This window comes from Ornithodoros turicata, chromosome 1 (assembly GCF_037126465.1).
Source record: "Ornithodoros turicata isolate Travis chromosome 1, ASM3712646v1, whole genome shotgun sequence".
NCBI classification, from domain to species: Eukaryota; Metazoa; Arthropoda; class Arachnida; order Ixodida; family Argasidae; genus Ornithodoros; species Ornithodoros turicata.
The window spans coordinates 7,199,725-7,225,540 of record NC_088201.1 but is presented as its reverse complement, the minus strand read 5'-3'; the positions used below and the strand labels follow the sequence as shown (position 1 = coordinate 7,225,540).

Sequence of the window (25,816 nt, the reverse complement as noted above, 5' to 3'; positions counted from 1 at the left end):
CGACAGTCTCCAGCGTGCCCCTGGAAGGATGTCTTCCGCCGAAGACAGCGTTCTCAAGAACACTATGGTCAGCTGGAGACAGGGCGGGCGAGGGAACATACGGGCCCTGGGATGGGTCATGCCCGGGGGCCCCCTTCTCACATCTCGATAACACAGTCCAAGTATTTCTTCTTTAAGTCCCGTGGGCCCCGGGGCGCCATCCCCAGGCTGCTCCACCCTCTCGCCGGCCCTGGCTGGAGACATCCCTCCCGGCGCGGGAGGTGGACTGTCCAAACCACGCTTATGGGACCTCTCCCACGGTAACGTGAGTCAAAGGTCAGTGGACCTTTCCCAAGCAGAGGTCACTTTTGTAGCTAGAGACATGCCAGGTTAGCCATTTTCTCTCCCCTCGGCTTCCCAGGGTTTACCATTGTCTTTTCTGATTGCCCCAATACACAGATTGCTGTAGTCAGCGCTGTCGGTGTCCATCCGTCTTTTGTGTCTTTCTATAGTCTTGGCGTGTCTTTGCGTTTGCTCATCATGATTCAAGTAAACCAACACGCTCTGCATGTGCGGCATGTCGCCACACAAGTACACTCTTAAAAATGAACTTCACCGCATAGCACGCTCCTAGCCAACCATTATCTCGAATGGTATCGTTATCTGCCCTGATTTGTTGAAAACAGGGGGCGTACGCCTTTTCTGTGACAATTATGAACAGCATAAGTGTCACAGAAATGGCGTACGCCCCCCGTTTTCAACAAATCAGAGGGCTTAATCGCTTCATCGTCGTTTCGGTCGTTACAAGCTAACGAGTGGCGGGAAATTCAAAAAGGCGGACGGGAAATTTACAAAGGTGGCCACGTGATAAAACACATGCACGGCGCTCTTCGCGCGATACGTGAAGGCCGTGGTACACGTCACGCGCAATGTGTCACGTGCCCTCCTTTTTGAATTTCCCGCCACTCGTTAGCTTGTAACGACCGTAACGACGATGAAACGATTAAGCCCCCAGGGCAGGTAACGATATCATTCGAGATAATGGTTGGCTAGGAGCGTGCTATGCGGTGAAGTTCATTTTTAAGAGTGTAGGCTGACAACACCGTACGTGTAAATCTACTACAACTACCTCACGCTCGGCATCTTTCTGCGCTTCTGATACTTTATACGTCGCATACCTCTAGGGTCTTACGACGACCGCGAGGAAACACCCACGTCATCATCGCTATGCACACATTTATTGTTGTTGTTGCTGTTGGCATACCTCAATCAGCGCCTCCTTCTCATGGACGGCAGCAGCCATTGTGTTGCTATGTTTCGAGGCGATGTCTTCCAGCTTCTTTTCGTATTCCGCAGTGGCCCGTAACAGCTCCCGATCGAGTTGTTCCTTTTCGGCGCTCCACCGTGCTGCTTTTGAGTCTAGGTCGCACTCGAGGTTCCTGACCATTTTCGTTGTTTGTTCCAGCTCGGCCTTGACACACGTGAGCTACAAATAAAAAGCAAGCTCGTGGTAGGAAAAGTGTTTCAGGTCCCGAAAAAGAGGTCAGAAAAAAGAGGTCCCGCGGCTTCAGTTTGAAGGAGAAAAACAAAAGCAATTACTCGCTTAAGAATTGGCGTACGCTTTTTTCGTGACACTTATTGTCACAAAAAAGGCGTACACCTCCCGATTTCAACAAATCAGAGCAGATAACGATATCATTTGAGATTTGAGAGGCCTTTTCGTGTGAATTGCGTTTCGCATGGCACCCTCCACTCCAAAAACAGAACTTCACCGCATAGCACGTTGTGCGCCAACCATTGCCACGAATGATAGGGCTATCGCTTCTGATTCCAAGAGAGAGGACGGCGTACGCCTTTTTGTGGTCAATTTGGACATAAAATAATTGACACAAAAAAGGTGTACGGCCCCCTCTCTCTTCGAATCAGAAGCGATAACCCTATCATTCGTGGCAATAGTATTGCCAACTGTAGGACGGGACAAGCGAAATCTTGCCCACGTCACATTTCAAAGATATTCAAAGAAATTCGTGGCAATCCGCCTTTTCTAAAAATGTGTACAGCGCATGCGCAAGGTCGCTGCGCACCGCGCGGGCGGCAGAATGCCGAAACGATCTGGTAGGCACGGAGCCGCTCGCTGCTCTGTTTCGCCGGTGTGGCGAAGCGCGAAGGCACGTGAAGCAGAAGCTAGCATTCGAAGTAGAGCCATTAGGGCGCTGCAACGGACAGCACTGGGACGAAAATCGGGGTCAGGCGCTGATTATCATTATTTGGTTTTAAAGTCTGGGAACGTGCCCCACACCAGAAAACCAGGAGCTTGCACACTGGATTCTGCGTGCGATCTCAGTTCTTTTGCCTTTGGGCGCGGGCTGGGCGTTGTAGACCCAGGACATTTGTCTTCAACTTTGGCCGCAACTCTTTGTTGCACATTTTTGTTCCGCGGTCTGGTATACAAGTTTTACGCGTGGAAGAGCTTTTTCAGCAGATCTTGTTCAAGTGCAGTGGTAACTTACTCACCCGCATTAATTCAGCAGCACAAAGGCAGTACGGACCTTAACGTTTATTTCCCGACGGTACACATATAATGATATCTCAAACGACATCACGTGAAACTAGACTAAATGACATTTTCTCGCCTACTGACACGGAACATACGCACCTTTGTTTACCTGCTGCTCCGTCCCTTTTTTTCCCGGGATTGAAAACTGCACGACACGACTGCAAAACTGCAGAAGGTCGAACAACGTTTCTTGTCCCCCTGATAAACCGTATAGATAATTGTATATCCTAGAGCAGCGCAGCACCCTAAAATTGGTCGTGCACCGTCGACGTCATTGCTTCACATCTTAATGGCAACGTATATACCGTTTATGCATTTCCTCAGCGGTGGCAGGCATAAAAAGTGGCGTGCTTTAAAAAGTCGCACAAAACTGTTATTTCGCAGCTCGCTGACATCAATGTTGCAACTGTATTCCTCCTTTTGTAAGTGGAAATCGCTTCTTCGCTTGGCGTGAACGTAGCAGATCCGGCGCACGCAAGAAGTCCTCTATTTCAAGATAGTCAAGCCTGAGCGGTGGGGAAGACACGTAAACAACACAACACGAGTTCTTGTTGTTGAGCACGAGTTCGTCCTGTTCGTGTTGTGTTTGCGTGTCTTGCCCACCGCTCAGGCTTGCCTATATCATGAATTTTATCCACCAGCTAGCCTGAATCTACGCCATTCTATCCTGTATCCTATCCTGTATCTATCCTGTAAATCCTTTTTTTTTTGCTCGCAGCTGCGGCACAGAAAACTGCTTACGATCTTCCTCGAGCTTGCTATATGTGATGAATGAATGAGTGTCCTAAGTAGACGATGTTGCTTCCTGGGGCTCAGCGGTCCAAAGAACGAAAATAGCCTTCCATGTCCATCGTGGATACGAAGATAACGTGCTCACCCGCTGCACTCATACCTATACCACTTTATTTTGCGGCTTAGCCGCGCGGTGGCGCCAGCTCTTTCTCAAAAGGCGGATTAATGGTTCGCGCACAGCGCGCTATGCGGTGCAGTTCTGTTTTTAGAGTGTTTATCAACTTGTAGTAGTACTGGGCATTAATCGTGACCCCTTGCTCCGATAAGTCCGCATGGATGACACCCCGCATGTCCCAGAAGACATTTCCAATGGACTTCGCAGCAGACGGCTGTATCTTGCTCTCCGGCGGCGGGGAAGCCTTCTTCTTCTTCTTCTTCTCCCCAGGAAAATGAAGCCAGGAAGCCTTATGTCGCCATGCCATGCGCACTCTCTTCTCCTCTCTGGGCTGAAACGATGCATCCAGGTTTCATCACATGCGAGGACTGATTGCAAAAGTTCGTCCCGCTCGGATTGAAACCGGTTCAGGAAACCGGTTCGACCGGTTGGTAAGAGACTGCCATGCGCACTCCCTTCCGCTCACAAGTAAGGTGTCGGGGAACCTATCTTATACAGACCTTACGGAACAGTAAGTGCTCGTGAATGATTGTCTCCACACTTCCGACACTAATACGCTGGGCTGCAAGCCACGAACTGTTACACGCCGGTTCTCCAGAATGGCTTGCTCAGCGCCTGCGATGTTCACTGGCGTGACTGCAGTCGGAGTGACGTGTTCATGTGGTTCATTCGTCACCGTATCCCGTCCATCGCCAAACTGTATGCACCTTCATACACTCTTCGCCTTGACATCGTTTGTTCCTCATACTGTGCCTGTATAGCCTTTGCAAAATCTCAGCTGGTTTGACGTTCTGCTTCACAACGACGTTGATTCTGTATCGCTGTTCTACAGCATACAGGCACAGTGCCCGCCGCCATGACAGCTGCCGCTGCTGCACGTGCTGCACATGCCTCTGATTGGAGGATTGCACTTCGTCCTCCGAAAGTGTTATTCAATTACATTTACTCACTGATTTTTGTCGAGTAAAAGTCTCGGTCAACCTATCGTGCGCAGGAGCGTTATTCTTTATAAAAAAACAGGCAGAATGCTAGTTGTCTTCCTATAAAGGCCCGTTCCGACATACAGCGCTTTGCTCCACAGCGCTGCACCACAGCACTGCAAAACAGCACTGTATTTCCACTGTGGGGTTCGCACTTGCAGCGCTTGTCCCAGCGCTGTACTTGGTGATCTCACGTGATCGAAAAAAAAAAAAAAAGGCAACCCCGTCACGTCAACGCGGCGCCGCGTTCTCATTGTTTCAGGGAGCCTATCGCTGGGAGACAGCGACGGGAAAGTTCACCGAAGCTCAACTTCGCCAAGCGCTGTTTTCCATCGAGTCACAGCCGGGAGAGGAGGGAAAAACAGCGCTGTTTTCCAGTGCTCTGGAGCAAAGCGCTGTATGTCGGAACGGGCCTTTAAGGCCAACGCTATTTATAGATTCCAAGGCCTGACCACAGCTAAGAATGTCGCCATCACTCCAGTCCAGAAAGATTCTGACTGCGTGAGTCGGTAGTTATTTGCGTACAAAGTGGGCTGTCACTGGTGTTGTGCTTGGCAACGACCTCTTGCTGATGGTGTTTAGGTAACGCTGCGGCCTTGTAATCTAGGCGGTAAAAGACGCATCTGTCTGCACGAGGATTATGATTCTCCGCATCGGAAATATGGAGTGGTGTCCAAGCGACACAGTGGCTCATCGCCCTGCTACGAATGCCTTGCTGTTGCTCGACCTGCTACTATAGAATCGAAGCTACGGGTAATCTAACGGACTATTACACAGTCAAAAGTTGTACGCACCTCTGCGTGGAGACTTTGGTACTTCTCAGTCCAAGAGAGCTCCAGGGCTCGAATGCTGGCGTCCTTTTCCGCTGTCACTGTGTCGACAGCTCTGTCCCGTTCTTGCTCCCCGTTTATAGTTAGGAGCTCCCTTTCCTTTGCCAACTCTCTCCTATACAAAGGTAACATTCCATTGTTAACTGCAGGAATCATTCTTACGTAATGTATGCGTAACCGATTCCACATATGCATCATTTTATTTCTCGTACAAGTTTCCGGCTAGCAGAGTGTCCCTTCTAAACCGTTATAGTTGTTTCGTGGTGAATGTATATTTCGTCCATCTCGCTAGTAAGCCACCTACTACAGATCGAATCCTACAAGGTTACGTAACAGAAAAATGTCATTACAAAAAGGAGCGCATATAAAATTCGCGGTGCATACTACACTCTAAATCTTTTCACACCTTTAAAGGTGTAATAACGTGCATGGCGCACGCCTTTTTAGGTGTAATTTTGGTAACATCATAATGGAGTGCGGTTTCGCACTAATTTTCTTTACTCGAGTGTTGTCTGTCCTCCAAAAATTCAGTCTTGCAACATCTCAACATTGTTCAACAGTATTGTAGGCACTTGCGCGTGCTCGATTATCGATAGCGATGCATATATGCATTAGCTCGTACCTACGATATCCAAGACCTAATGAAAGCAAGATTTGCACTGACACTTGACCTTTAGTAATGCTTTCCAAATTTTGTAAGATATCATCCTGGAGATGCAATGTTACGCAACCAGGTTGAATGTGCATAGCGCACACCTTTAAAGGTGTGAAAAAGTTTACAGTGTATGCATTGACACGTACAAGACCGATAACCGACAACAGAATGCTAATGCGATTCTGTGGGCGGCGAGCAAGCGTACACATCCGGTTTTAGATTGATTTTACTTATACCACACAAAAGACATGTTTATCGAAGGCGATTTGTGGGAAAATCAGTCTATTATACCACATAGCACGCTCCTAGCCAACCACACTCTTAAAAATGAACTTCACCGCATAGCACGCTCCTAACCAACCGTAATCTCGAGTGATATCGTTATCTGCCCTGATTTGCTGAAAACGGGAGGCGTACGCCTTTTGTGTGACAATTATGAACAGCATAAGTGTCACAAAAAGGCGTACGCCTCCCGTTTTCAACAAATCAGTGCTGATAACAATATCATTCGAGATTATGGTTGGGTAGGAGCTTGCTATGCGGTGCAGTTCATTTCTAAGAGATGCATCATCCCGAATGACAACGTTCTAGCCCTAGATTTGTTGAAAACGGGAGGCGGAGCCTATTCTGTGCCGTACATAATGTATGCACGGCACAGAATAGGCTCCGCCTCCCGTTTTCAACAAATCAGGGGCGAGAACGTTGTCATTCGGGATGATGGTTGGCTAGGAGCGTGCTATGTGGTGAAGTTCGTTTTTGAGAGTGTATGTATAGGGCCTCAAAAAGGGGCATCCAAAGAACGGCAGAGAAACGCGTTGCGATTGTAACGTTTTAGTCGGAACACCCCGTTGATTTGTGACTCGTGCTAGTCATTAAACTTACGACAGTTTCTCCTCCCACGTCCTGTTAAGCGCGTTTTCCTTTCGCTTGAAATCCTTCAACGTAACTTGAAGAAAGGACTCCTGCTCCTCTATGGTGTTCTTTAACTGTATCTGTAACAAATAACATGTGTCAGTGTGTACGTCACATTTTTCACAGCGTTCTGTGTAGGACCTCACTTTGAGGGTTTTCACTTCCTGCCGAAGCGCTTTTGCCAGAATGCCTTCAGCGGCCTGTATATCCATCCGCTCCTTCAGCTGTTTGCTTAACTCCTCGTTCTTCTCGTGGGCCTCTTGCAGAGCGGCCTTCAGTTGTTCCTGAATGGCCTTCAGACACCGAGATTCCTCCTTGTATGTCTGCAACATCCTCTCTACACCTTCCAGCTTGGAATCCTTACCCGCGACCTCCCGTTCATGAGCCTGGACCACAGGGTACACTTATGACTCCAGCGAACTCTATATGCTTCGCTACAACCGAATATCCTTGTAAACATGGGTCACATAGAAGTGATACAAACTTCTGCGAGTAATGAGGGTCATGCCATCGGTCATAGAAACACCACCATGAGCAACCTAATAAGAGGCCGTATCCCTCAAGACTTCACCTAGCTAACGGGCTCAGACTACAAAGTGCTGTGGTACACCAGAACAGCTCAGAGCTGCCCAGTTTGTGCACCTGTGGAAAACACGGAACACATCGTTATGCGCTGCACAAGATATGCATCCCAAAGAGCTACATTGAAGTCTGCTCTATAGACCACGTGGACCATAGAACCTTCGATATAGTCAATGTGTGCAGGGAGTATGGGAACCCAAGAAGAGAGATGCGGCGTTATCAGCGCTTTTGTCAACTTCATAGTGAGCAGTGATATGGAATCTGTATTTTATAGGACCGCGTTCTAGGCATGTGTCGTCCAGTTCCTCGTTCCCCTGTTAGTTACTCGCAATTCGTTTCACTTTTACGGGATGTGGCTACGCATGTGCACGTACAGTTCGGTGACCGGGAGGGGTGATGTTTTCCTATTTTTATCCTTTCATTTTTCTTTTTCCGTTCCGTATCTTTGTGGGAGCAGCAGAATTCGTCAGGTGATGAATTCAATATCTCCTTTTTTTTTTTCCTATAATCAAACTCAAACTCAGCTCAGAGGAAATTTTGAGGTTGCGGGACATTCTTGTGTCCGTGTTTCATTTTTTTTAAACAAATTTTGTAGCGTAGCACTTTGTAACGCAGAGCACTTTAGTTAGAGGTTGCAGTCAACCATGCATAACGTTGAAATTTGCGCAGAAGGCCCTATATTCGACTATGGGCCTTTGGTTGGTTTGGTTATAAGAAAAAAATAAACTGGAGAACTATGGGCGTTTCATCGCAATCCCACTCATATATTGACCAACATGCACTGAGATATGGTATCGCAATTGTTGCGATGAAACACCTCATCCCATCGTGATTCATGCAGTTGTTGTTGTTGTTGAATATGGGCCACGTTACTCCAATTCTTCAATGGTGTAGACCCAGTGGAATATTCGCCGTGTCTAATGTTCTCACTTCTCCGAATGGTACTTACGGCTTTAAGGGCAGCGTTGGAAGCTTCGTGTTCTCTAACTTGCGCCTGGAGCCGAGCACAATCTTCTTTAAGAACTGCGATACCCCGCAGTTTCTCCTTCAGCGATACGAGCTCCGTCTGTAGCCGATAGATGGCAGCTTCCTGCTCGCTCTTCGTCGCTTCCAGCATGCTGATTTTGTCTGCACATTGAAAGTTGTTAGGTTAGCGTTCCTCGATGCTATGGTGCGAGCAATTTGCAACACTCTAAAGGACAAAGCGGCCGTTGCAGTCCCTGACTCAGATGTTCTGTGGCATCAGGCATGGGAAATCGTAGAGGGGCCTTTGAGACGTAGCGATACCTTTGCGAGGGAAGGCGATATACCTCTACACCGATAACAAGTGTGTAACGATTTACATATGTGATTTGCAGGGCTGCACCACAATCACTATCCGCGAACAAACAACGGCGGCATCTTCTGAACGTCGCCCTGTCCCAAAAAAACATAATTCTGAAAGCTCAAGAGCAACATCACATTGAATATGAAAGAGCTGAAGTTCTGAGGCTGCAACAACATAGATGCAACACTAGAGAACACTGGTAGAGCCCTGGACCGGCAATCCAGAAGATGTGAGTTCGAGTCCTACAGCTGGCTAACCTTTTCAGTGACTTTCCTCTTTCATCACATTGAATGTCTGGTCATGCACACACAGGAACTGTATGGGGGCATCTAGGCTGTCTATGGGATCGAGCGACAGTGCTATCTGAAGTTTTCCCTGTTTTTTTTTTCGGTAGTCCGATATATGCACAGTTCACTCTGAAGTTGACCCAGGACGCGTAATAGGCTCCCCATCCTACTTCCTCTCTCCATCTATCCACGTGCATACAGCGCTCATAGCTGCAGTTGTCTCGGGGCGTTAACGCGGAATAAGAAATGTTCTGGAACGATTTAGAGCAGGGCTTCTAGAAGAAGCGTACAGGGCATTCCTAAGACAGCTATACAGGACGCTCTCATCTGCAAGAGTGTGGATACCGCGTTGAATGGTAAACGAAGATGTGCAAACAAAGAGACTCCCTGGCGTTTCATTCGACATGCTTCAATTTCTACACACGTTGCTTTCCCCCCAAGACAGTTTCAAGAGAGATTCGATAACAGCCAACTACCAGCTGACACAGTGGGCGATTCGAGGAAGTGAAGTCCGTAAGGAACCGCGATGGCACAGAGGGCCTTTTGTTCTTCCTCGAGTGAGCCGTCAAAAACTGTCGACGCGACAGAGCCTATTCCGCGATGTGCACCGCCCGAAATAGGCGTCGACAAAGACCGCATCCAGAATAGCTGTTGTGCTAAGCGAATCGAAGTGTTGAACAAGGATTGCCCATTCTACACCTCTTGGCTTCGTAGCAAAATTAAGGCGGAAGCCAAAAAGGAAGAATGCTATTGTAATGGTGTTCATGCATGGAACGGGCCAATCCGTGTCGTCGTTCACGTGGCTTGGTCGTCAAACCAGATCTTCTTTGAATTCGTCGATTTTACACTCAGAACGGCCTCCCACTCTTTACGTCAAGAGGAACCTTGAAGGTGAGACCAGGGTTACATTTTTTAGCGCTGATTTTGCTTTGACGAAAGGACACTCTTAAAAATGAACTTCACGACATAGCACGCTCCTAGCCAACCATCACCCCGAATGACAGCGTTCTCGCCCTGGATTTGTTGAAAACGGGAGGAGGAGCCTATTTTGTGTCCATTATGCACGGCACAAAATAGGCTCCTCCTCCCGTTTTCAACAAATCAGGGGCGAGAACGTTGTCATTCGGGATGGTGGTTGGCTAGGAGCGTGCTATGTGGTGAAGTTCATTTTTAAGAGTGTACGTTCGTCAGGCTGACGAAATAAAAGCTGGATTTTAGTGCGATCTTTTGGCTACACAACGCACAAACTAAACTAAAGCGGGCTTCAAAAATAGTATATAAAAAACACGCCGCGCGAATGTTGTCAAGTGTGACAATACGCACCAGTAGCGGGGCAGGTTGTCATACGGGCTGGGGCAGGTCGACATTCTCTCGTAATGTTTACTGTAGATATATACCGAATAGAATGCCCGTTAGCAGTGCAAAGGAAGACGACGAGGTGGTAAGACGTGCACTGTTGCTGCTCTGTTGTTGTTAGGCCTAACCGAGTTCTTTCCTTTATAATTTCTTCACTTTTCGTTGCTTGTAACTGGCACTTTGTGGTTGTTGTTGCGAAGCCGTGTCTCCCGGTTGAGACACCGGCTAAGCTAAAATGTACGACAACCAAGATGACCGCATCTTGGTGTTCAAAGTGCGAGCCCCGCAGGGTTATTTCGGAAAAGATGTGTTGGATGCTTGTAAACGTGTCGCGCCTGGTAAAGTTCGTGGTGCGCAGAATCAAGGGTATGGTTATTATGAGGTGGTAATGAATGATTTGGAAGGAGTGAGGTTGCTTAAGGAGGAAGGATCGGTTGTGATTGGGGGGAAAAAAGTTGATGCGTTTTATTTGGGAGCAAAGATGAGGAGGGTCACGGTGTTCAGGTACCCGATTGATTATCCTGACACAGACTTAGAGAAGGAACTTGGGAACTACGGTGTTGTAATTAAGACACAGAGGGAGAAGTACGGTGGTGACCACGACGACTGCGAGACGGGTACGCGTTTCGTTCTCATGGAGCTTAGAGGGGAACTTCCCAACTTTTTGACGGTGAGAGGGACCCGTGTTGAATGTCTGTACCACGGGGTTACTCGAAGGTGTGCTAAGTGTGACGCGACAGACCATTTAGCTCGTGACTGTAAGGCCCTTAGATGCCGGTGGTGTAGCTCCTTCTATGAAGGAGAATGTGGGAAGTGTAAGGCAGCAAAGGAGAGGAAACGGAACGTCCCAGCCGACGTTAGAGATTCGGTGTGGGGAGGAGTTCCTGATCCTGTTCACACTCCGTGGATTTCCGACGAGAATTTTCCTTGTTTGGGAAACACGGACAAGGACAAGGAGGGGAACAATGGTGTCGCTCAGGATGTGGAAAATTCGGTAGATGTGGATGATGGCGGTGAAAATTCGGTAGAAATGCAGGAAAATATCGCGGGAAAAGAAGATAAAGAAAATCAGCGCGCACTTCAGGAGGAAAGTGCAGTGGTTCATCAGCTTCAGCATCAGAACAAGCAAGATGCTGAGGATGACGAAAGCCAGGGTACGGAGGAGCCGGAGGATGTAGAAGGGTGTAGTAGGGTGGACATAAAGGAAGTTGAGGTGCTCGAAAATCGCTCTAGTGGTGACCCAGGGAATGTGTCGGACGCATCAACCACCCCAACGCTTTGTGCGTCTCCTGGGTCAAATAACGAGGCGTCGGATAGTGGAGAGAGCGTAGCTACTCTGGTATCTGAAAGTGAAGGGCGTGTGAGTGACAGTAGTGAGAGGAATGATAGGGGTATGACTTTGAAAAGGAGGAGGATATCGAAGAGAAGGAAGAGGGCGGGTAAATGCGCCTAAGGTGCGTGTCTAGATGAGATTGCTGTTCTCCGGCGTGTTTTTCTTGAACCCTTCCCCGACTTCGTCAATGACTTTCAAATTATTAACGTTTAATGTAAGGGGATTTAGAAGTAGAGTGAAACAAAACGAAGTCATAGACCTAGCAAGGTTTTTTAGGCGTGAATTGTATATTCATTCAAGAATCGCATTGGCACAAACAGCTGGAGGCAAAAGACTTTGACAGATGTTTCAACACATTGTCTTATTGGAGCTACGGAACTCATAACTCACGAGGGGTCGGCATTATCTTCTTAAAACCAAGAGAGGTCAAAGTTATCAAGTTTGAGAAGGACCTGCACGGGAGAATAGTAACCGTAGACATAGATAATGATGGCACGTTGCTTAGACTGATCAATATATATGGGCCAAATAAAGCAAATGAGTCGGGGGAGTTTTATGGAGATGAGCTTCCTTACTATTTCATTGGAGCTTACAGTTTCATTGTGGGAGGTGATTTCAACTGTGTAATTGATGCAAAAGATACATCATCGGGTGTACATAAAAACGTTTCTGGAGCTGCAGAGTTGCGGCAGGCTATAGATGCTTTTAAGTTGGCAGACGCTTGGACACTTGCTAGAGGAGGAGGAAATGGGTTCACACGACTAAATAAATTGGGGGGAAGTAGACTAGACAGAATTTATGTGTCAAGTCACTTGTTGGGTAATGTAGAAAATATTCAGACGATGGAGACCATTGACATCTCTGATCATAAGGGAGTTTTAGTTGAATTGACAAAAGTGGGTTTTCCAGGCTCCCGACACCCCTGGCGCATGAACACCAAATTACTGCAGTGTCCAGAAATTCATGCGGACATACAGACCTTAATTGAGAGAGCGGTCCGGGAGAGTGACAGTACATTTGCTTGGTGGGTAAAACTCAAAGATGACATCAGGAACTGTCTGAGAGCCTGGGGCCGGAAAAAGGCCCATGAGAAGCGTGCTTTGACATGCAGACTTCAGGCACATCTGCGCCAACTTCAACAAACTGGCACTGGGTTTCTTTCCGGTGTGACATTTTCTTCTGCCAACGATCACCTGGCACTCCTGAGGGAGGAGCGGTGGGAGGCAGTAAGGTATTTGGCGGCGAAAAATAAAATTGAGAAGGAAGCCTGGTGCTCCCGAAGGCTCCTCTCCAAACATCTTTCTTCAGCTCAGCCACCAATGGAGGCTCTAATGAAAAACGGCAGCAGAATCACTGGTCAGAGACAAATAGCTGAAATGGCCAGAGAGTTCTTCTCAGACTTGTACGGGGGAGACCTCACAGAGTCGGACCGTTTCAGTTCCGATTACACCCGCAGGGGTGTTGAACTGAACTGCGAGGAGGTTGTTCAGGTTGTCCGTAGCCTGAAAAACAGAAAAGCACCTGGACCCGATGGGTTGCCTGCTGAGTTCTACAAGCAGTATTGGAACCTCCTGGGTCCCTCTCTGGTTAAGGTGCTTAATAACTCTCTAAAACAGGGATCACTACCAGACGAGTTTATGGAGGGAACCGTTACTTTGTTATGCAAGGACCCCCAGCGAAAGGAGCAGTTGGGAGCCTGGAGGCCGATAACACTTTTAAACGTAGACTACAAAATTCTAGCAAAGGTTCTAGTAAAGAGGCTACAAAAAAACATGGAAAACTGGATATCTCCATTTCAGGGGGCTGCAGTCGGTGGTCGAAAAATACAGGACAAACTTTGGGAAATCAGGGATGTAATACAGTGGTTAGCGGAGAGGGACGTACGAAGTATTTTAATGGCCTTTGATCAAGAAAAGGCCTTTGATAGGTTGAAACATGCGTTTTTGAGGGAAACGCTAGAACAAGTCGAAGCAGAAAATGAAATAGTAAGCACTATAGGAGCGATGTATAGAGGATGCAAGAGCAGGTTGCTCATCAACGGTTGTCTAGGGAAGGAATTTACTATTCGAAGAGGTGTAAGGCAGGGTTGCCCTCTTTCTCCTCTTTTGTACGTCCTGGCATTTGATCGCCTCTTGCGGGAGCTCTATCAGTGTTCATCAATCAAGGGAGTGGGAATACCTGGCTCAGCACAGACAAAGACAATAGTCGCCTATGCAGACGACTTGTCAATGATTGTTCAGAGTGAAAAGGACGTGGAGAACGCATTGCAGGTTTTAGAAGAATATGGGACAAGAAGTGGAGCGAAAATTAACAAAGAGAAATCGAAAATGCTGTACATGGGGGGCGAGTACCCAAGGAGAGATCTAGGGCTCAAAGTTGTTGATGAAGTAAAAATTTTAGGTATCCTATTTGATAAGCATGGAGCGTCTTGCAAGAATTGGTCCTACTTGAAGGCAGCAGTCGAAAAGATTATGAACGATCACGACGAGCCTGCAATGTCACTGATGGCTAGAGCACAGGTCATTAAAGCGATCGTGGTGCCAAAGTACACATACTTGTTCTCGGTCATTCACCCATCTCGGGATGTATGCCGAGGAATAGAGAAATGTTGTTTTAGCTTCATTTGGAGTGGAAAGACCCAGTGGGTGGCGCAAGAAAGATTAAAGCTTCCAATAGAGGATGGTGGCCTGCAAATTCCGGACTTTCGACATTTGGCACAGGCATACGCGGTACATGGAGCTTACAGGATGCTAACTCAGGAAGGTTCCGGGAAACTCTTATCGAGATTTTGGCTGGGCACTAACATAAAACTTTTTAGGCAAGAAAGCATTGATCATAGAGTCCCAATGTCTGAAAACCAGCCAAGACTATACAAAGTAGCGAAACAGGCTCTTGTGCAGCTTAAAACGTTGAACAATAATAAGGACTATGGCGATTGCAAGGTCGTGGAAATATACAATGACTTGAGGAAAGAATTTGTTGAGAACTCCTCTTCCCAGATACCACGAGAGGGATGGAGAAGACTGAATAGCTTCTGGTTGGATAGTAAAAGGAAATCGCTGTTGTGGAGAATAGGGCATGGAGTACTACCTGTGAAAGACAGATTCTATTTATGGGGTAAGACCAGTAGACGGAACTGCGCGCTTTGTAGTCGCACAGAAACAGTAAAACATGCAATTTTTGAGTGTAAAGTGCCTGCATACCTTTGGTTATGCTTCAAAAAATATTTTGGATTAAGTAGTCTTACGTTTGAACAAGCTGTGGGGATCCACATTGGGCAAGTAGTTAAGAAGCAGCAGAGCTTCTATCTATTGGTCGCCGCAGAAATTGTCTATCAAGTGTGGCTTAATAGGTGTAGGGTTGTTCATGGAGGTGATTGTTGGAGCAAGGCGAAATTTAGAAATATTGTGAGCTATTATGTCCGCATGTGGCTTGGGAGGGAAAGGTTACGTTTGGGGCAGCGAAATTTCTTCAAACAGTGGCAGTGCAAAGGCTTCAGAGTGGTGGACGGGATCATCAAGTTCCACTTGAGCGAGTAAGTATGAATGAAATTATGTTTCCCGAGCATTTGAAAGCTTTCCAGGGGAGGGAATTGGTAAGATATGCGGGGCGGTTTAAATGTGAAGCACAGTGGTGTTGGCACTCCTCGAGAGTATACGATGGGATGCTGCACTTCAGTGCGATAGCAATGTGGCAATGTTTTAGAACTTGTCTCAGTTGTTGACTCAAGGATAGAAATAGGCGAGATAGGAATAACAAGTGGGGTAACAAGCGGGATAAATGGTTAGGGAAAGCTTAGGAAGATGAGTACACAAGCTTCTGTGGCTCATCTCATAGAGTCAACAATACAAGCAGTGCATATGAAAAACAAACTAAACGAGAAGGAAAGAACCTATTATCTTAAGGCCTACATTTTGAATGGACAGGACTGTCCTATATAGCTGTGCAGGTTTCATGTGTTCACTGCGAGCTCGCCGATTTTCGCTCGTATAGGCCGGCATTGTACATGCAAAAAGCGGGAATAAAAATATTACACGAACCCTAAGCTATACTAAAAAGAAAAGCCACAGAAGGAGTTTCTTGCCACCTCACCAGAAGTGGGACGCTTACCGCACCCACCAAAAACCCACCTAACCTAACCTAACCTAACCTAACCTAACCTAACCTAACCCACTTAAACCTACAGAGTATTTACCTCATCAGTGGAACTTGTAACTGTCCAACATATCCTGCTGGAAGTCCGTGAAAAGATGCACGAAATATGAACGAGTGTGCAAAACATGTGCATCCTCTAGAGCTTTTGTACGCGTAATGCAAAATTTGAAATTTGCAAGAACGGAAAATATTCATTACTCGTCGGTCGTCACTGAAACATATGCTTTGTGGTGTGTACTCGCAGCCAGGCATTCGATGACAGTGAAAGTACACTCTCAGAAAATAGGGTGGGAGCAGTTACACCTTTTAGGAGGTAATAGTTGGATTGGATTGGATTGGAAAAGAAAGCAAAATATGGAGAGGTAATAGTTGTCGCACATGTTCTGCCCAAGTGGTTGCAAAGTTCTACCTGCTACCTCACTCTCTGCCACGAATGATAGGGTTACAGCCTCTGATGCGGTGAGCGAGGGGGGCGTACGCCTTTTTGTAGCAATTTGGGTATATGATAATTGCTTTTGCCACCCTGTTACACCCTTCACTCTTAAAAATGAACTTCACCGCATAGCACGCTCCTAGCCAACCATAATCTCAAATGATATCGCTATCTGCCCTGATTTGTTGAAAACGGGAGGCGTACGCCTTTTTTGTGACACTTATGCTGTTCATAATTGTCACAAAAAAGGCGCGCGCCTCCCGTTTTCAAGAAATCAGGGCAGATAACGATATCATTTGAGATGATGGTTGGCTAGGAGCGTGCTATGCGGTGAAGTTCATTTTTAAGAGTGTTTATCAGACGCTATGTTGACCTACAAGCTTAAAGATGAACTTCACCGCATAGCACGCTCCAAGCCAACCATCATCTCGAATGATATCGTTATCTGCCCTGATATGTCGAAAACGGGAGGCGTGCGCCTTTTTTGTGACAATTATGAGCAGCATAAGTGTCACAGAAAAAGGCGAACGCCTCCCGTTTTCGACAAATCAGGGCAGATAACGATATCATTCGAGATGATGGTTGGCTTGGAGCGTGCTATGCGGTGAAGTTCATTTTTAAGAGTGTAGCTGGTAACTATAGAAGTTACCACTTTTTCACACCATTTTTTCCTTAGAGTGTATGTGACAACTTTGTGATAAGTTTGTGACAACTCTCCCCGGTCTCCCCTAATACTGCGCGCCCAACGACTAACTATGGTTCACAGTTGCTCACACAGAAAACCACCACTGCTCATCGATTCATGCAAACAAAATAACGTTCTGGTTAATCCACGTTCTGAGCCCAGTTTGTGCTCGGTCCCGATTTGGGATTGTCGTGCAAAAGAAAGCATCGGATTTATTTCACCACACATTTGCTATACACCGCATAGCACGCTCCTAGCCAACCATTATCTCGAATGATATCGTTATCTGCCCTGATTTGTTGAAAACGGGAGGCGTACGCCTTTTTTGTGACACTTATGCTGTTCATAATTGTCACAAAAAAGGCGTACGCCTCCCGTTTTCAACAAATCAGGGCAGACAACAATATCATTCGAGATGATGGTTGGCTAGGAGCGTGCTATGCGGTGAAACTCATTTTTAAGAGTGTACGATGTGCGTCTCCTGAATAATGTGCCATGAAGTGGGTCTGGCTTGCATCCTAATCCATAAGATGTTTGAAAATCCCCTTGCGTTGAATACATCCCCATTCACCGGATCTGGGATTGCAGGAAAAGGGGGCATAACAGGAAGTGTTCTTGCTCGTATACAGCAAAAGAGAAACGGACAAAAAGAGCGTGTCACTCCGCATGTTATTTCTACTTGTGCCTTATGTTTCTATCGCGGGGTCGTTCCGTAACGCACTTACCTCAATGTGAATGGCAGTAATGAATCTGATAAAAACAAGTTGCTTTCTTTTTTTAGTGAGTCAACATGGGCAAATGCCGAGTTCGGAGCGACATTGATAAATTATGATATTAACAACGCGATAACAATGGATAAATAATATATAGATAAAAACAGTGATCCCTTTTCTGCTGTTTTGGAGAGAAGCGTGTTGATACTCAAAGTCGATGTGGTTTTCAAAGCGATACTGAAACTGACAAAGCAAAACGAGCTTCTACTCTCAGGGACTGCTGACAGCGATGTATTGGACGCCTATGCAGTTTCACAGATATATATATATATATATATAGAGAGAGATTTTACTGCACTCTCAGAAAAAAGTGTGGAGCAGTTACACCTTTGAGGAGGTAATATTTGTCGCATATGTTGTGCCTAAAAGGTTGCAAAGTTCTACCTGCTACCTCACTCTCTGCCACGAATGATAGGGTTACCACTTGTGATTCGGTGAGCAAGGGGGGCGTACGCCTTTTTGTAGCAATTTGGATATATGATAATTGCTTTTACCACCCTTTTACACCCTTTATCAGACGCTATGTTGATAGGTGGTAACTATAGAATTTACCACATTTTCACACCCTTTTTTCTTAGAGTGTGGTGTCACAGAATACGGAATTCACGCGGCCTTCGTAACTTTGCAGGTTACGGAATTTGCATAGTTGGAACGTCTCTTCATTGTATTTTCTATTTGGATGTGTTTATATGCATTTGCGTAATGCAGGCTTCTGAGATATTGGATTAGTACCAATTAACACTGTTTGCGACGTGTACGTTCCATGTACAAACAAGATTTTTGTGACCGATTTACAACCACGCGGAATATATTTGTTGCCAAGACCATGTTACGGAATACAAAACTTATGTAGAATAGAATATAGAATCGGAAGCCCCCCCCCCCCCGGGATACCTACACTCTTAAAAATGAACTTCACCGCATATCACGCTCCTAGCCAACCATCATCTCAAATGATATCGTTATCTGCCCTGATTCGTTGAAAACGGGAGGCGTACGCCTTTTTTGTGACACTTATGCTGTAATTGTCACAAAAAAGGCGTACGCCTCCCGTTTTCAACAAATCAGGGCAGATAACGATATCATTCGAGATTATGGTTGGCTAGGAGCGTGCTATGCAGTGAAGTTCATTTTTAAGCGTGTACTCCTCTGTTCACAGCAACCCGTACATTGACTCGTTCACGCAGCTTTCTTCTCCTGCAGGCGTAACTTTAGAAACCCGGCTATTTGCCGAAAACATTTCTGCCATTCAAAACAGTTTAGTTTTGAGCTAACAGTAGCGGAAGCCACGCGTTTGTTATTGTGTTGTGGAATCGTCTAGCAGACTGGACAGTGCTCTGTTCTGTTGAAATCGCAGTGGGTTCGCTTTCCCCGCTGCATTTAGTTTTGGCACGTCTGAATATGTAAACAACCCTGTCTGAACGTTTCGAAATTTCCGTGGTTGCGTTTCTACGAGGATAACTGGGCTAAGAACATACCTACAGCTGCACTCTTAAGAATGAACTTCACCACATAGCACACTCCTAGCCAACCATCATCCCGAATGGCAACGTTCTCGCCCCAGATTTGTTGAAAACTGGAGGCGAAGCCTATTTTGTGTCATTATGCACGGCACAGAATAGGCTCCGCCCCCCGTTTTTAACAAATCAGGGGCGAGAACGTTGTCATTCAGGATAATGGTTGGCTAGGAGCGTGCTATGTGGTGAAGTTCATTTTTAAGAGTGTGCCTTCCACGGTAATGTAGTACACTCTAAAAACAGAACTTCACCGCATAGCACGCTGTGAGCCAACCATTGCCACGAATGATAGGGTTATCGCTTCTGATTCGAACAGAGAGGTGCGCGTACGCCTTTTTGTGGCAATTTGGATATATGAAAATTGCCACAAAAAAGGCGTACGCCCCCGTCTCTCTTCGAATCAGAAGCGATAACCCTATATCATTCTTGGCAATGGTTGGCGCACAGCGTGCTATGCGGTGAAGTTCTGTTTTTAGAGTGTACGGTGTTATTTTTTAAAACATGAAGAAATCGGGCATGACTTACGCAAAGTTACGAATAAATAAATATGGATAATAAATAATACGTAACTTTATGAATTAATCTGGCATATTATTTAATGCATATTACTAAAGGACGGGTGTAAGCGCTATAGCCAAATATGTACCCTACACTCTTAAAAAAAAAGGGTGTAGTTTAACTCCTTTCCTTGCCACATATATAACACCCTTTTGGAGAGTACAGTTACGCTCAAAAGGGTGTCTCTTCACTCCTTCAAGGGAGTAGCATAACACCTTCTCCCTGCCGGGGAGTAATATTACTCTCCAGTAGGGAGAAAGGTGTTATGCTACCCCCTTGAGGGAGTGAGGAGACACCCTTTTGAGCGTGATTGTACTCTCCAAAAGGGTGTTATATATGTGGCAAAAAAAGGAGTTAAAGTACACCCTTTTTTTAAGAGTGTAGGTACTGCTTGCGACACGGTTCTGAAATCAGCACCCCGTGGTTTGCCCCATCTCAAATCTCGAGGTGTTGCACGATCATTTATTTCGAGTAACACGTGCGGCATATGGTTCACCTTTAAATACAATAGTGGAGCAATATTTTCGATGGCAATCAAGGAAATATGGACTGCAGGACTACTGACAGGCGATTTCAGACAATCGTGTCGCGAGCAGTACATATTTGAGCGACTATACACATGTACACAAGACTATGTGTACTAAACTGTAATGAAACTTGTAATCAACTGCAAATTACATCAGTAATCCCCACACTCTTAAAAATTAACTTCACCGCATAGCACGCTCCTAGCCAACCATTATCTCGAATGATATCGTTATCTGCCCTGATTTGTTGAAAACGGGGGGCGTACGCCATTTCTGTGACACGTATGCTGTTCATAATTGTCACAGAAAAGGCGTACGCCCCCTGTTTTCAACAAATCAGGGCAGATAACGATATCATTCGAGATAATGGTTGGCTAGGAGCGTGCTACGCGGTGAAGTTCATTTTTAAGAGTGCATCCATGAACGCGACTACACTGTTAAAACAGAACTTCACCCCATAGCACGCTCCTAGCCAACCATCGTTCCGAATGATATCATTCTGTGCATTGATTTGTTGAAAAGGGGAAGGAGGCGCCTATCTGGGACAGATTATCTTGTCGCAGATAGGCGACTCCCCCTGTTTTGAACATATCATGACACAGAATGATATCATTCGGTATGATGGTTGGCTAGGAGCGGGCTATGTGGTGAGGTTCTGTTTTAACAGTGTACTATAAACCCATATTGTAGTCGTTGATAGTGAGGATTTTTACGTAACTCGTGGTTGGTTGTATAATGTGAGAGACTATGTGCTGATAAACAATACTTACATCTCCATATTTTTCTTCAGCAACATTATCATCGTCATGCTATGATAAACAATATATATGTGCGATATCGGGTGTCTAAGCGCAAATTTTCAGCTGAAACAACACACAGAGCTATTGGTTTCTTTGCAATGGTGTGTAAGGTGAAAGCTAGTGCAATACTTTTCACAACACAGCACATGGGAAATGAATTGGTCCTGGAACAGTGTGAATCCCGTATCTGTTCCCGTTCTGGGCACATTGATTGAGCCGGTCATTTTTGCTATTCGATCAGAGTTCGATTAGTCGCAGTTATTCATCACGGGGACCAAAGAGGAGATTAATGGCTTCCACAACGTTATCGTAAATAATCCAGCGAGTTTATGTATTTATTTATTTATGACAATAACCTCAAATGCCCTCCTGGTGCGATACATGAGGGGGAGGAATACGTAAATATAAAGACCAAATATATGCTGGCTTACACTAGCATTCAAGATATGATAAGATATGCAATAAGATTGGAACGAAACGAGGCAAAGTGAGTTATGGATACGAGTGGCTGCGGCAGGTGGTTTCAGTCGGATATCGTTTTAGGAAAAAAAAAAAAAAAAAACGAGCGCATGAAGTGGGAATTGTGACAACTGGTGGGCTCTACTTTAGAGGAATTATCTAGCCTAGATGAGGTGTAGTTTGCAGGACGTATGAAATTAAGGTCGAATGGAAGAACCATAGTAAAGTTTGTGATAGAGACATAAGCGGGAACATTTCCTACGTGATGAGAGTAAAGACGGACCAAGCAAAACGACAAGACAAGCAGACTCCAAGATGGTGGACACAGTGTGACTGACAGTGTGACTGACCGTGTGTGTGGACAGTGTGTGTGAGTGACTGACTGAGTGTATTTGCCACTCATCGGTTTTATTGTAGATAGCCATTTGTGTTTTCCTAAGTGATCTGGAGTAGCCGGCTCTCGTAATGAGTGCCTATTTCTCCATTTTTTTCTTCTTCTTTTCTTATCAACTTAACTCAACGGACCAAGCGACGACTTAAGCGAAGTGATGCTGGAAGAGTAAGAAAAATTAGAGAGGATAAACCTGGTGGCGCGATTTTGAACAGATTCTAAAAGGCTGATGTGATTAGCATGATGAGGGTCCCAGATGCTGGATGCGTATTCTAGTTCGGTCCGAACTAGTGTCTGATATGCGAGACATCTTACAGCGGTTGGTGCTGATTTTAAAGTACGACGAAGGAATCCTAAGCCGCGATTTGCGTCGTTAACAGCAGCTCTGATACGGTCGGACCAAGAGAGGCTAGCAGATAGGTTAAGGCCCAAGTATTTGTAAGAGTTGGACAAAGGGACGGGAGAAGGACCAATGCAGCATTGATGGGGGGGGGGGGAGGGGATATGTTTATTAAGAAAAAAAGAGAGGGCATTGATGGGCTAGGGCAGATCTGGACCGAGAAAAAGGATGGTGCCCGACACCTTGAAGCATTTAGCAGTAGCGCCCATCATAAAGTGCCCCAAGCAAAGATGGAGTTGAGGTCTTGCTGGAGGGCCAACTGGTCAGAAGGAGAACGCATGGGTCGTTAGAGGACGCAGTCGTCTGCAAAGAGCCTGGTAGAAGATGTTAAAGAACTAGGGAGATCGTTAATGAAGATAAGGAAAAGCAAATGTCCGAGAACGGAACCTTGCGGAACACCGGAAGAAACAGGGAGGAAAGGAGAAAGAACGTTCTTAATGAGTGTAGCCTGCGTTCGATCAGAAAGGTAGCTCTAGATCCAACGGAGGACATCAGGGTAAGGATTGAGCAGAGAGAGTTTACGAAGAAGACCAGCATGGGACACAGAATCCAACGCTTTTTTGAAGTCCAGAAAAAAAAAAAAAAAAAAAGAACGCGCCAGTTTGGATATAATAGTCCATGTGAGATGTGATATCGAAGAGAAATGATGATAACTGGGTTTCGCAGGAGAGCCCTTTACGAAAGCCGTGCTGATATCGAAATAAGTTATTAGTTTCCAAATGACAAGAAAGAGCCGAACAAATGATGTGTTCAAGGATCTTACAGCATATGCTGCACTCTTAAAAATGAACTTCACCACATAGCACGCTCCTAGCCAACCATCACCCCGAATGAGAATTCTCGCACTAGATTTGTTGAAAACGGTAGGAGGAGCCTATTTTGTGCCATTATGCACGGCACAAAATAGGCTCCTCCTCCCGTTTTCAACAAATCAGGGGCGAGAACGTTGTCATTCGGGATGGTGGTTGGCTAGGAGCGTGCTATGTGGTGAAGTTCATTTTTAAGAGTGTGGTTAAAGAGATCGGTCGATAGTTGAGAGGTGATGTCCTGGCCCCGCTCTTAAAAACGGGAATAACCTTCGCCAGACGCCAGTCACTCGGGACCACGCCCTGATCAAGGGACTGCGTGAAAGTGGCACACAGGTATAATGAAGATGTTTGCTTTGTATTTTTTTAAGAACTTTAGCGTTAATAAGATCTAGCCTACACGCAGACAATAACTTCAGTTGCTCGATAATTTTCACTTTCGCTACCTGTGTGACCATCCATCGGAACAGAGACACGGCACGTAAATGAAGTATGCGCGATGCATCGATGAAAGGTGTGTACATTCCTGCTGGCGAAAATCTGGCTGACATCTTATGGCGAAAGCCAAAATTGATCTACACTCTTAAAAATGAACTTCACCACATAGCACGCTCCTAGCCAACTATAATCTCGAAGCATGTCGTTATCTGCCCTGATTTGTTGAAAACGGGAGGCGTACGCCTTTTTTGTGACACTTATGCTGTTCATAATTGTCACAAAAAAGTTGTACGCCTCCCGTTTTCAACAAACCAGGTCTGATAATGATATCATTCGAGATTATGGTTGGCTAGGAGCATGCTATGCGGTGAACTTCATTTCTAAGAGTGTACGATCTGCATGATGCAGGCTGCTAGCAAGGGGAAATGACAACCACCTGGTAGTGCGTAAAATGTTACGTAGGATAAATTCACGTGTGTCCACGTCTTAGCTAGGTCCTTTCTTTCTATCTCATATACACGAAAAGCGCAAGAAACAACAAACATCAGTTGCAGAGCGCGCGCACCGTAAAGGGCGCTTCCCCACTCGGTAGCAGCGTCGTGCGGAAAAGCTGCTTTGCACGCGTTTAAGCTTCGGGCTTACCTCTGCGGTTTTTCTCTCGGTGTTTACCCCTGCTTAATTCGAAACTGTTTCTTTTTTTTTTTTTTTTTTTTGAGGATGTTTGGATACCGAGGTAAGGAATATATAAGATAAGTTATGCAACACCCCCTTCATGAAGCGAGGACGAGTAAGATACGCCAAATATCCACACAAGAACCCGGTAAGCGAAGAAGTCAGAATAAAAAAAAAAAAAGAAGAAGAAGAAAATCCTCGGCGTCCTATACCAAGCACCGTGCAAAAATAAGTAGAGATACTAAGACTTATAAGCGTGCGGGCCAATTTACGTGGCACATAACGCCTTTCAACAGTGAATACGCACGCTCACTTCATCATCATGGAAAGAGTTGGACGTACGAGCTAAACATGCACATATTTCTGGCTTCTTGTTTGCAAGCGCGTTACGGATACGGGGCTATTTTAAACTCTGCCGTGAACCGTGCTCACTAATATAACCTAAAGTATACGAAGAAACTTCATTCATCTACTCGTCTACCAGGGAAAAAACTTTGGCAGCGCCAAGAAGACGCGCAAGACCCGAAAATAGAGGCGCCTTGCGGAATACAAAACAAGCCGGTTTCTTTAGGTTGCGAAGATATACGGCCTGCTATACCATACAGTTTGCTTCACCGCCTACGAGATGGATTCCATCCTGAAACTCCGCCCCGACGGTGAGCGAGGACCTGTCGGAGGATAGGGAGGTGCGTATTCTTCGGTTTATAGTACGCGAATGCATGCTCTCCGTCTATACATACGTCCGTGTATTCGGCCGAGGATCGCGCGTCATTGCCCTACACTCTTAAAAATGAACTTCACCGCATAGCACGCTCCTATCCAACCATCATTTGGAATGGTAGCGTTAACTGCCTTGATTTGTTGAAAACGGGAGGCGTACGCCATTTTTGTGACAATTATGAACAGCATAAGTGTCACAGAAAAGGCGTACGCCTCCCGTTCTCAACCAATCAGGGCAGATAACGATGTCATTCGAGATGATGGTTGGCTGGGAGCGTGCTATGAGGTGAAGTTCAGTTTTAAGAGTGTACCCAAGAGGCAGGCGAGTTGAAAAAGATAACGCGCCTTCCATATAGCATACCATCAGCCTCTGCACTGTCTACCACACAAAGTCTCCAAACAACGCTGCACGACGTCTCCTCCATCCTTGCTGAATGCTGCACACGGGTTTGTTTACTAGGTTCATCTCGTAACATTAAAATGGCTGCAATAAGAAAGCAGTTTTAACGGGAGATGCTGTAAAGATAGTAACAGGCACAGAAACGGAAGTGGCAAAGGCCAACCTCTCTTTCGCTTGCTCCGGAGACATTTGAGGCATGCACTAACGAAAGACGCGGCGCAGCTTTTACGCTGTCCACTCGTCTTTTATGGCTTCCAAAATTACGGGAGCAGAAATCGCCCCCTACTATATTTCTTTTTGCAATCTCGAAAAATGTTATTTATTCGTCGGGCTTTTATCGAGTTGAAGGACGCAGGAGGATATTTTGGTCGGCAATA

At 46.0% G+C, this 25,816-nt stretch overlaps 2 protein-coding genes across 3 annotated transcripts in view; one reads left to right on the top strand and one right to left on the bottom strand.

Annotated features, from left to right (window-relative positions):
- LOC135377413 (growth hormone secretagogue receptor type 1-like) overlaps window positions 1–25,816 on the top strand; it is a 415,573-nt gene that overhangs the window by 33,144 nt on the left and 356,613 nt on the right. The window lies entirely within an intron of this gene.
- LOC135377408 (protein FAM184A-like) overlaps window positions 1–25,816 on the bottom strand; it is a 63,947-nt gene that overhangs the window by 11,497 nt on the left and 26,634 nt on the right. For both annotated transcript variants that reach the window (XM_064609786.1, XM_064609787.1), the window contains exons 8-12: window positions 8,352–8,530; window positions 6,967–7,206; window positions 6,791–6,900; window positions 5,218–5,368; window positions 1,244–1,465 (exon numbers count right to left, since the gene is read on the bottom strand). In XM_064609786.1, coding sequence (XP_064465856.1) covers window positions 1,244–1,465; window positions 5,218–5,368; window positions 6,791–6,900; window positions 6,967–7,206; window positions 8,352–8,530 — 902 coding nt within the window. The remainder of the gene's footprint in view (window positions 1–1,243; window positions 1,466–5,217; window positions 5,369–6,790; window positions 6,901–6,966; window positions 7,207–8,351; window positions 8,531–25,816) is intronic.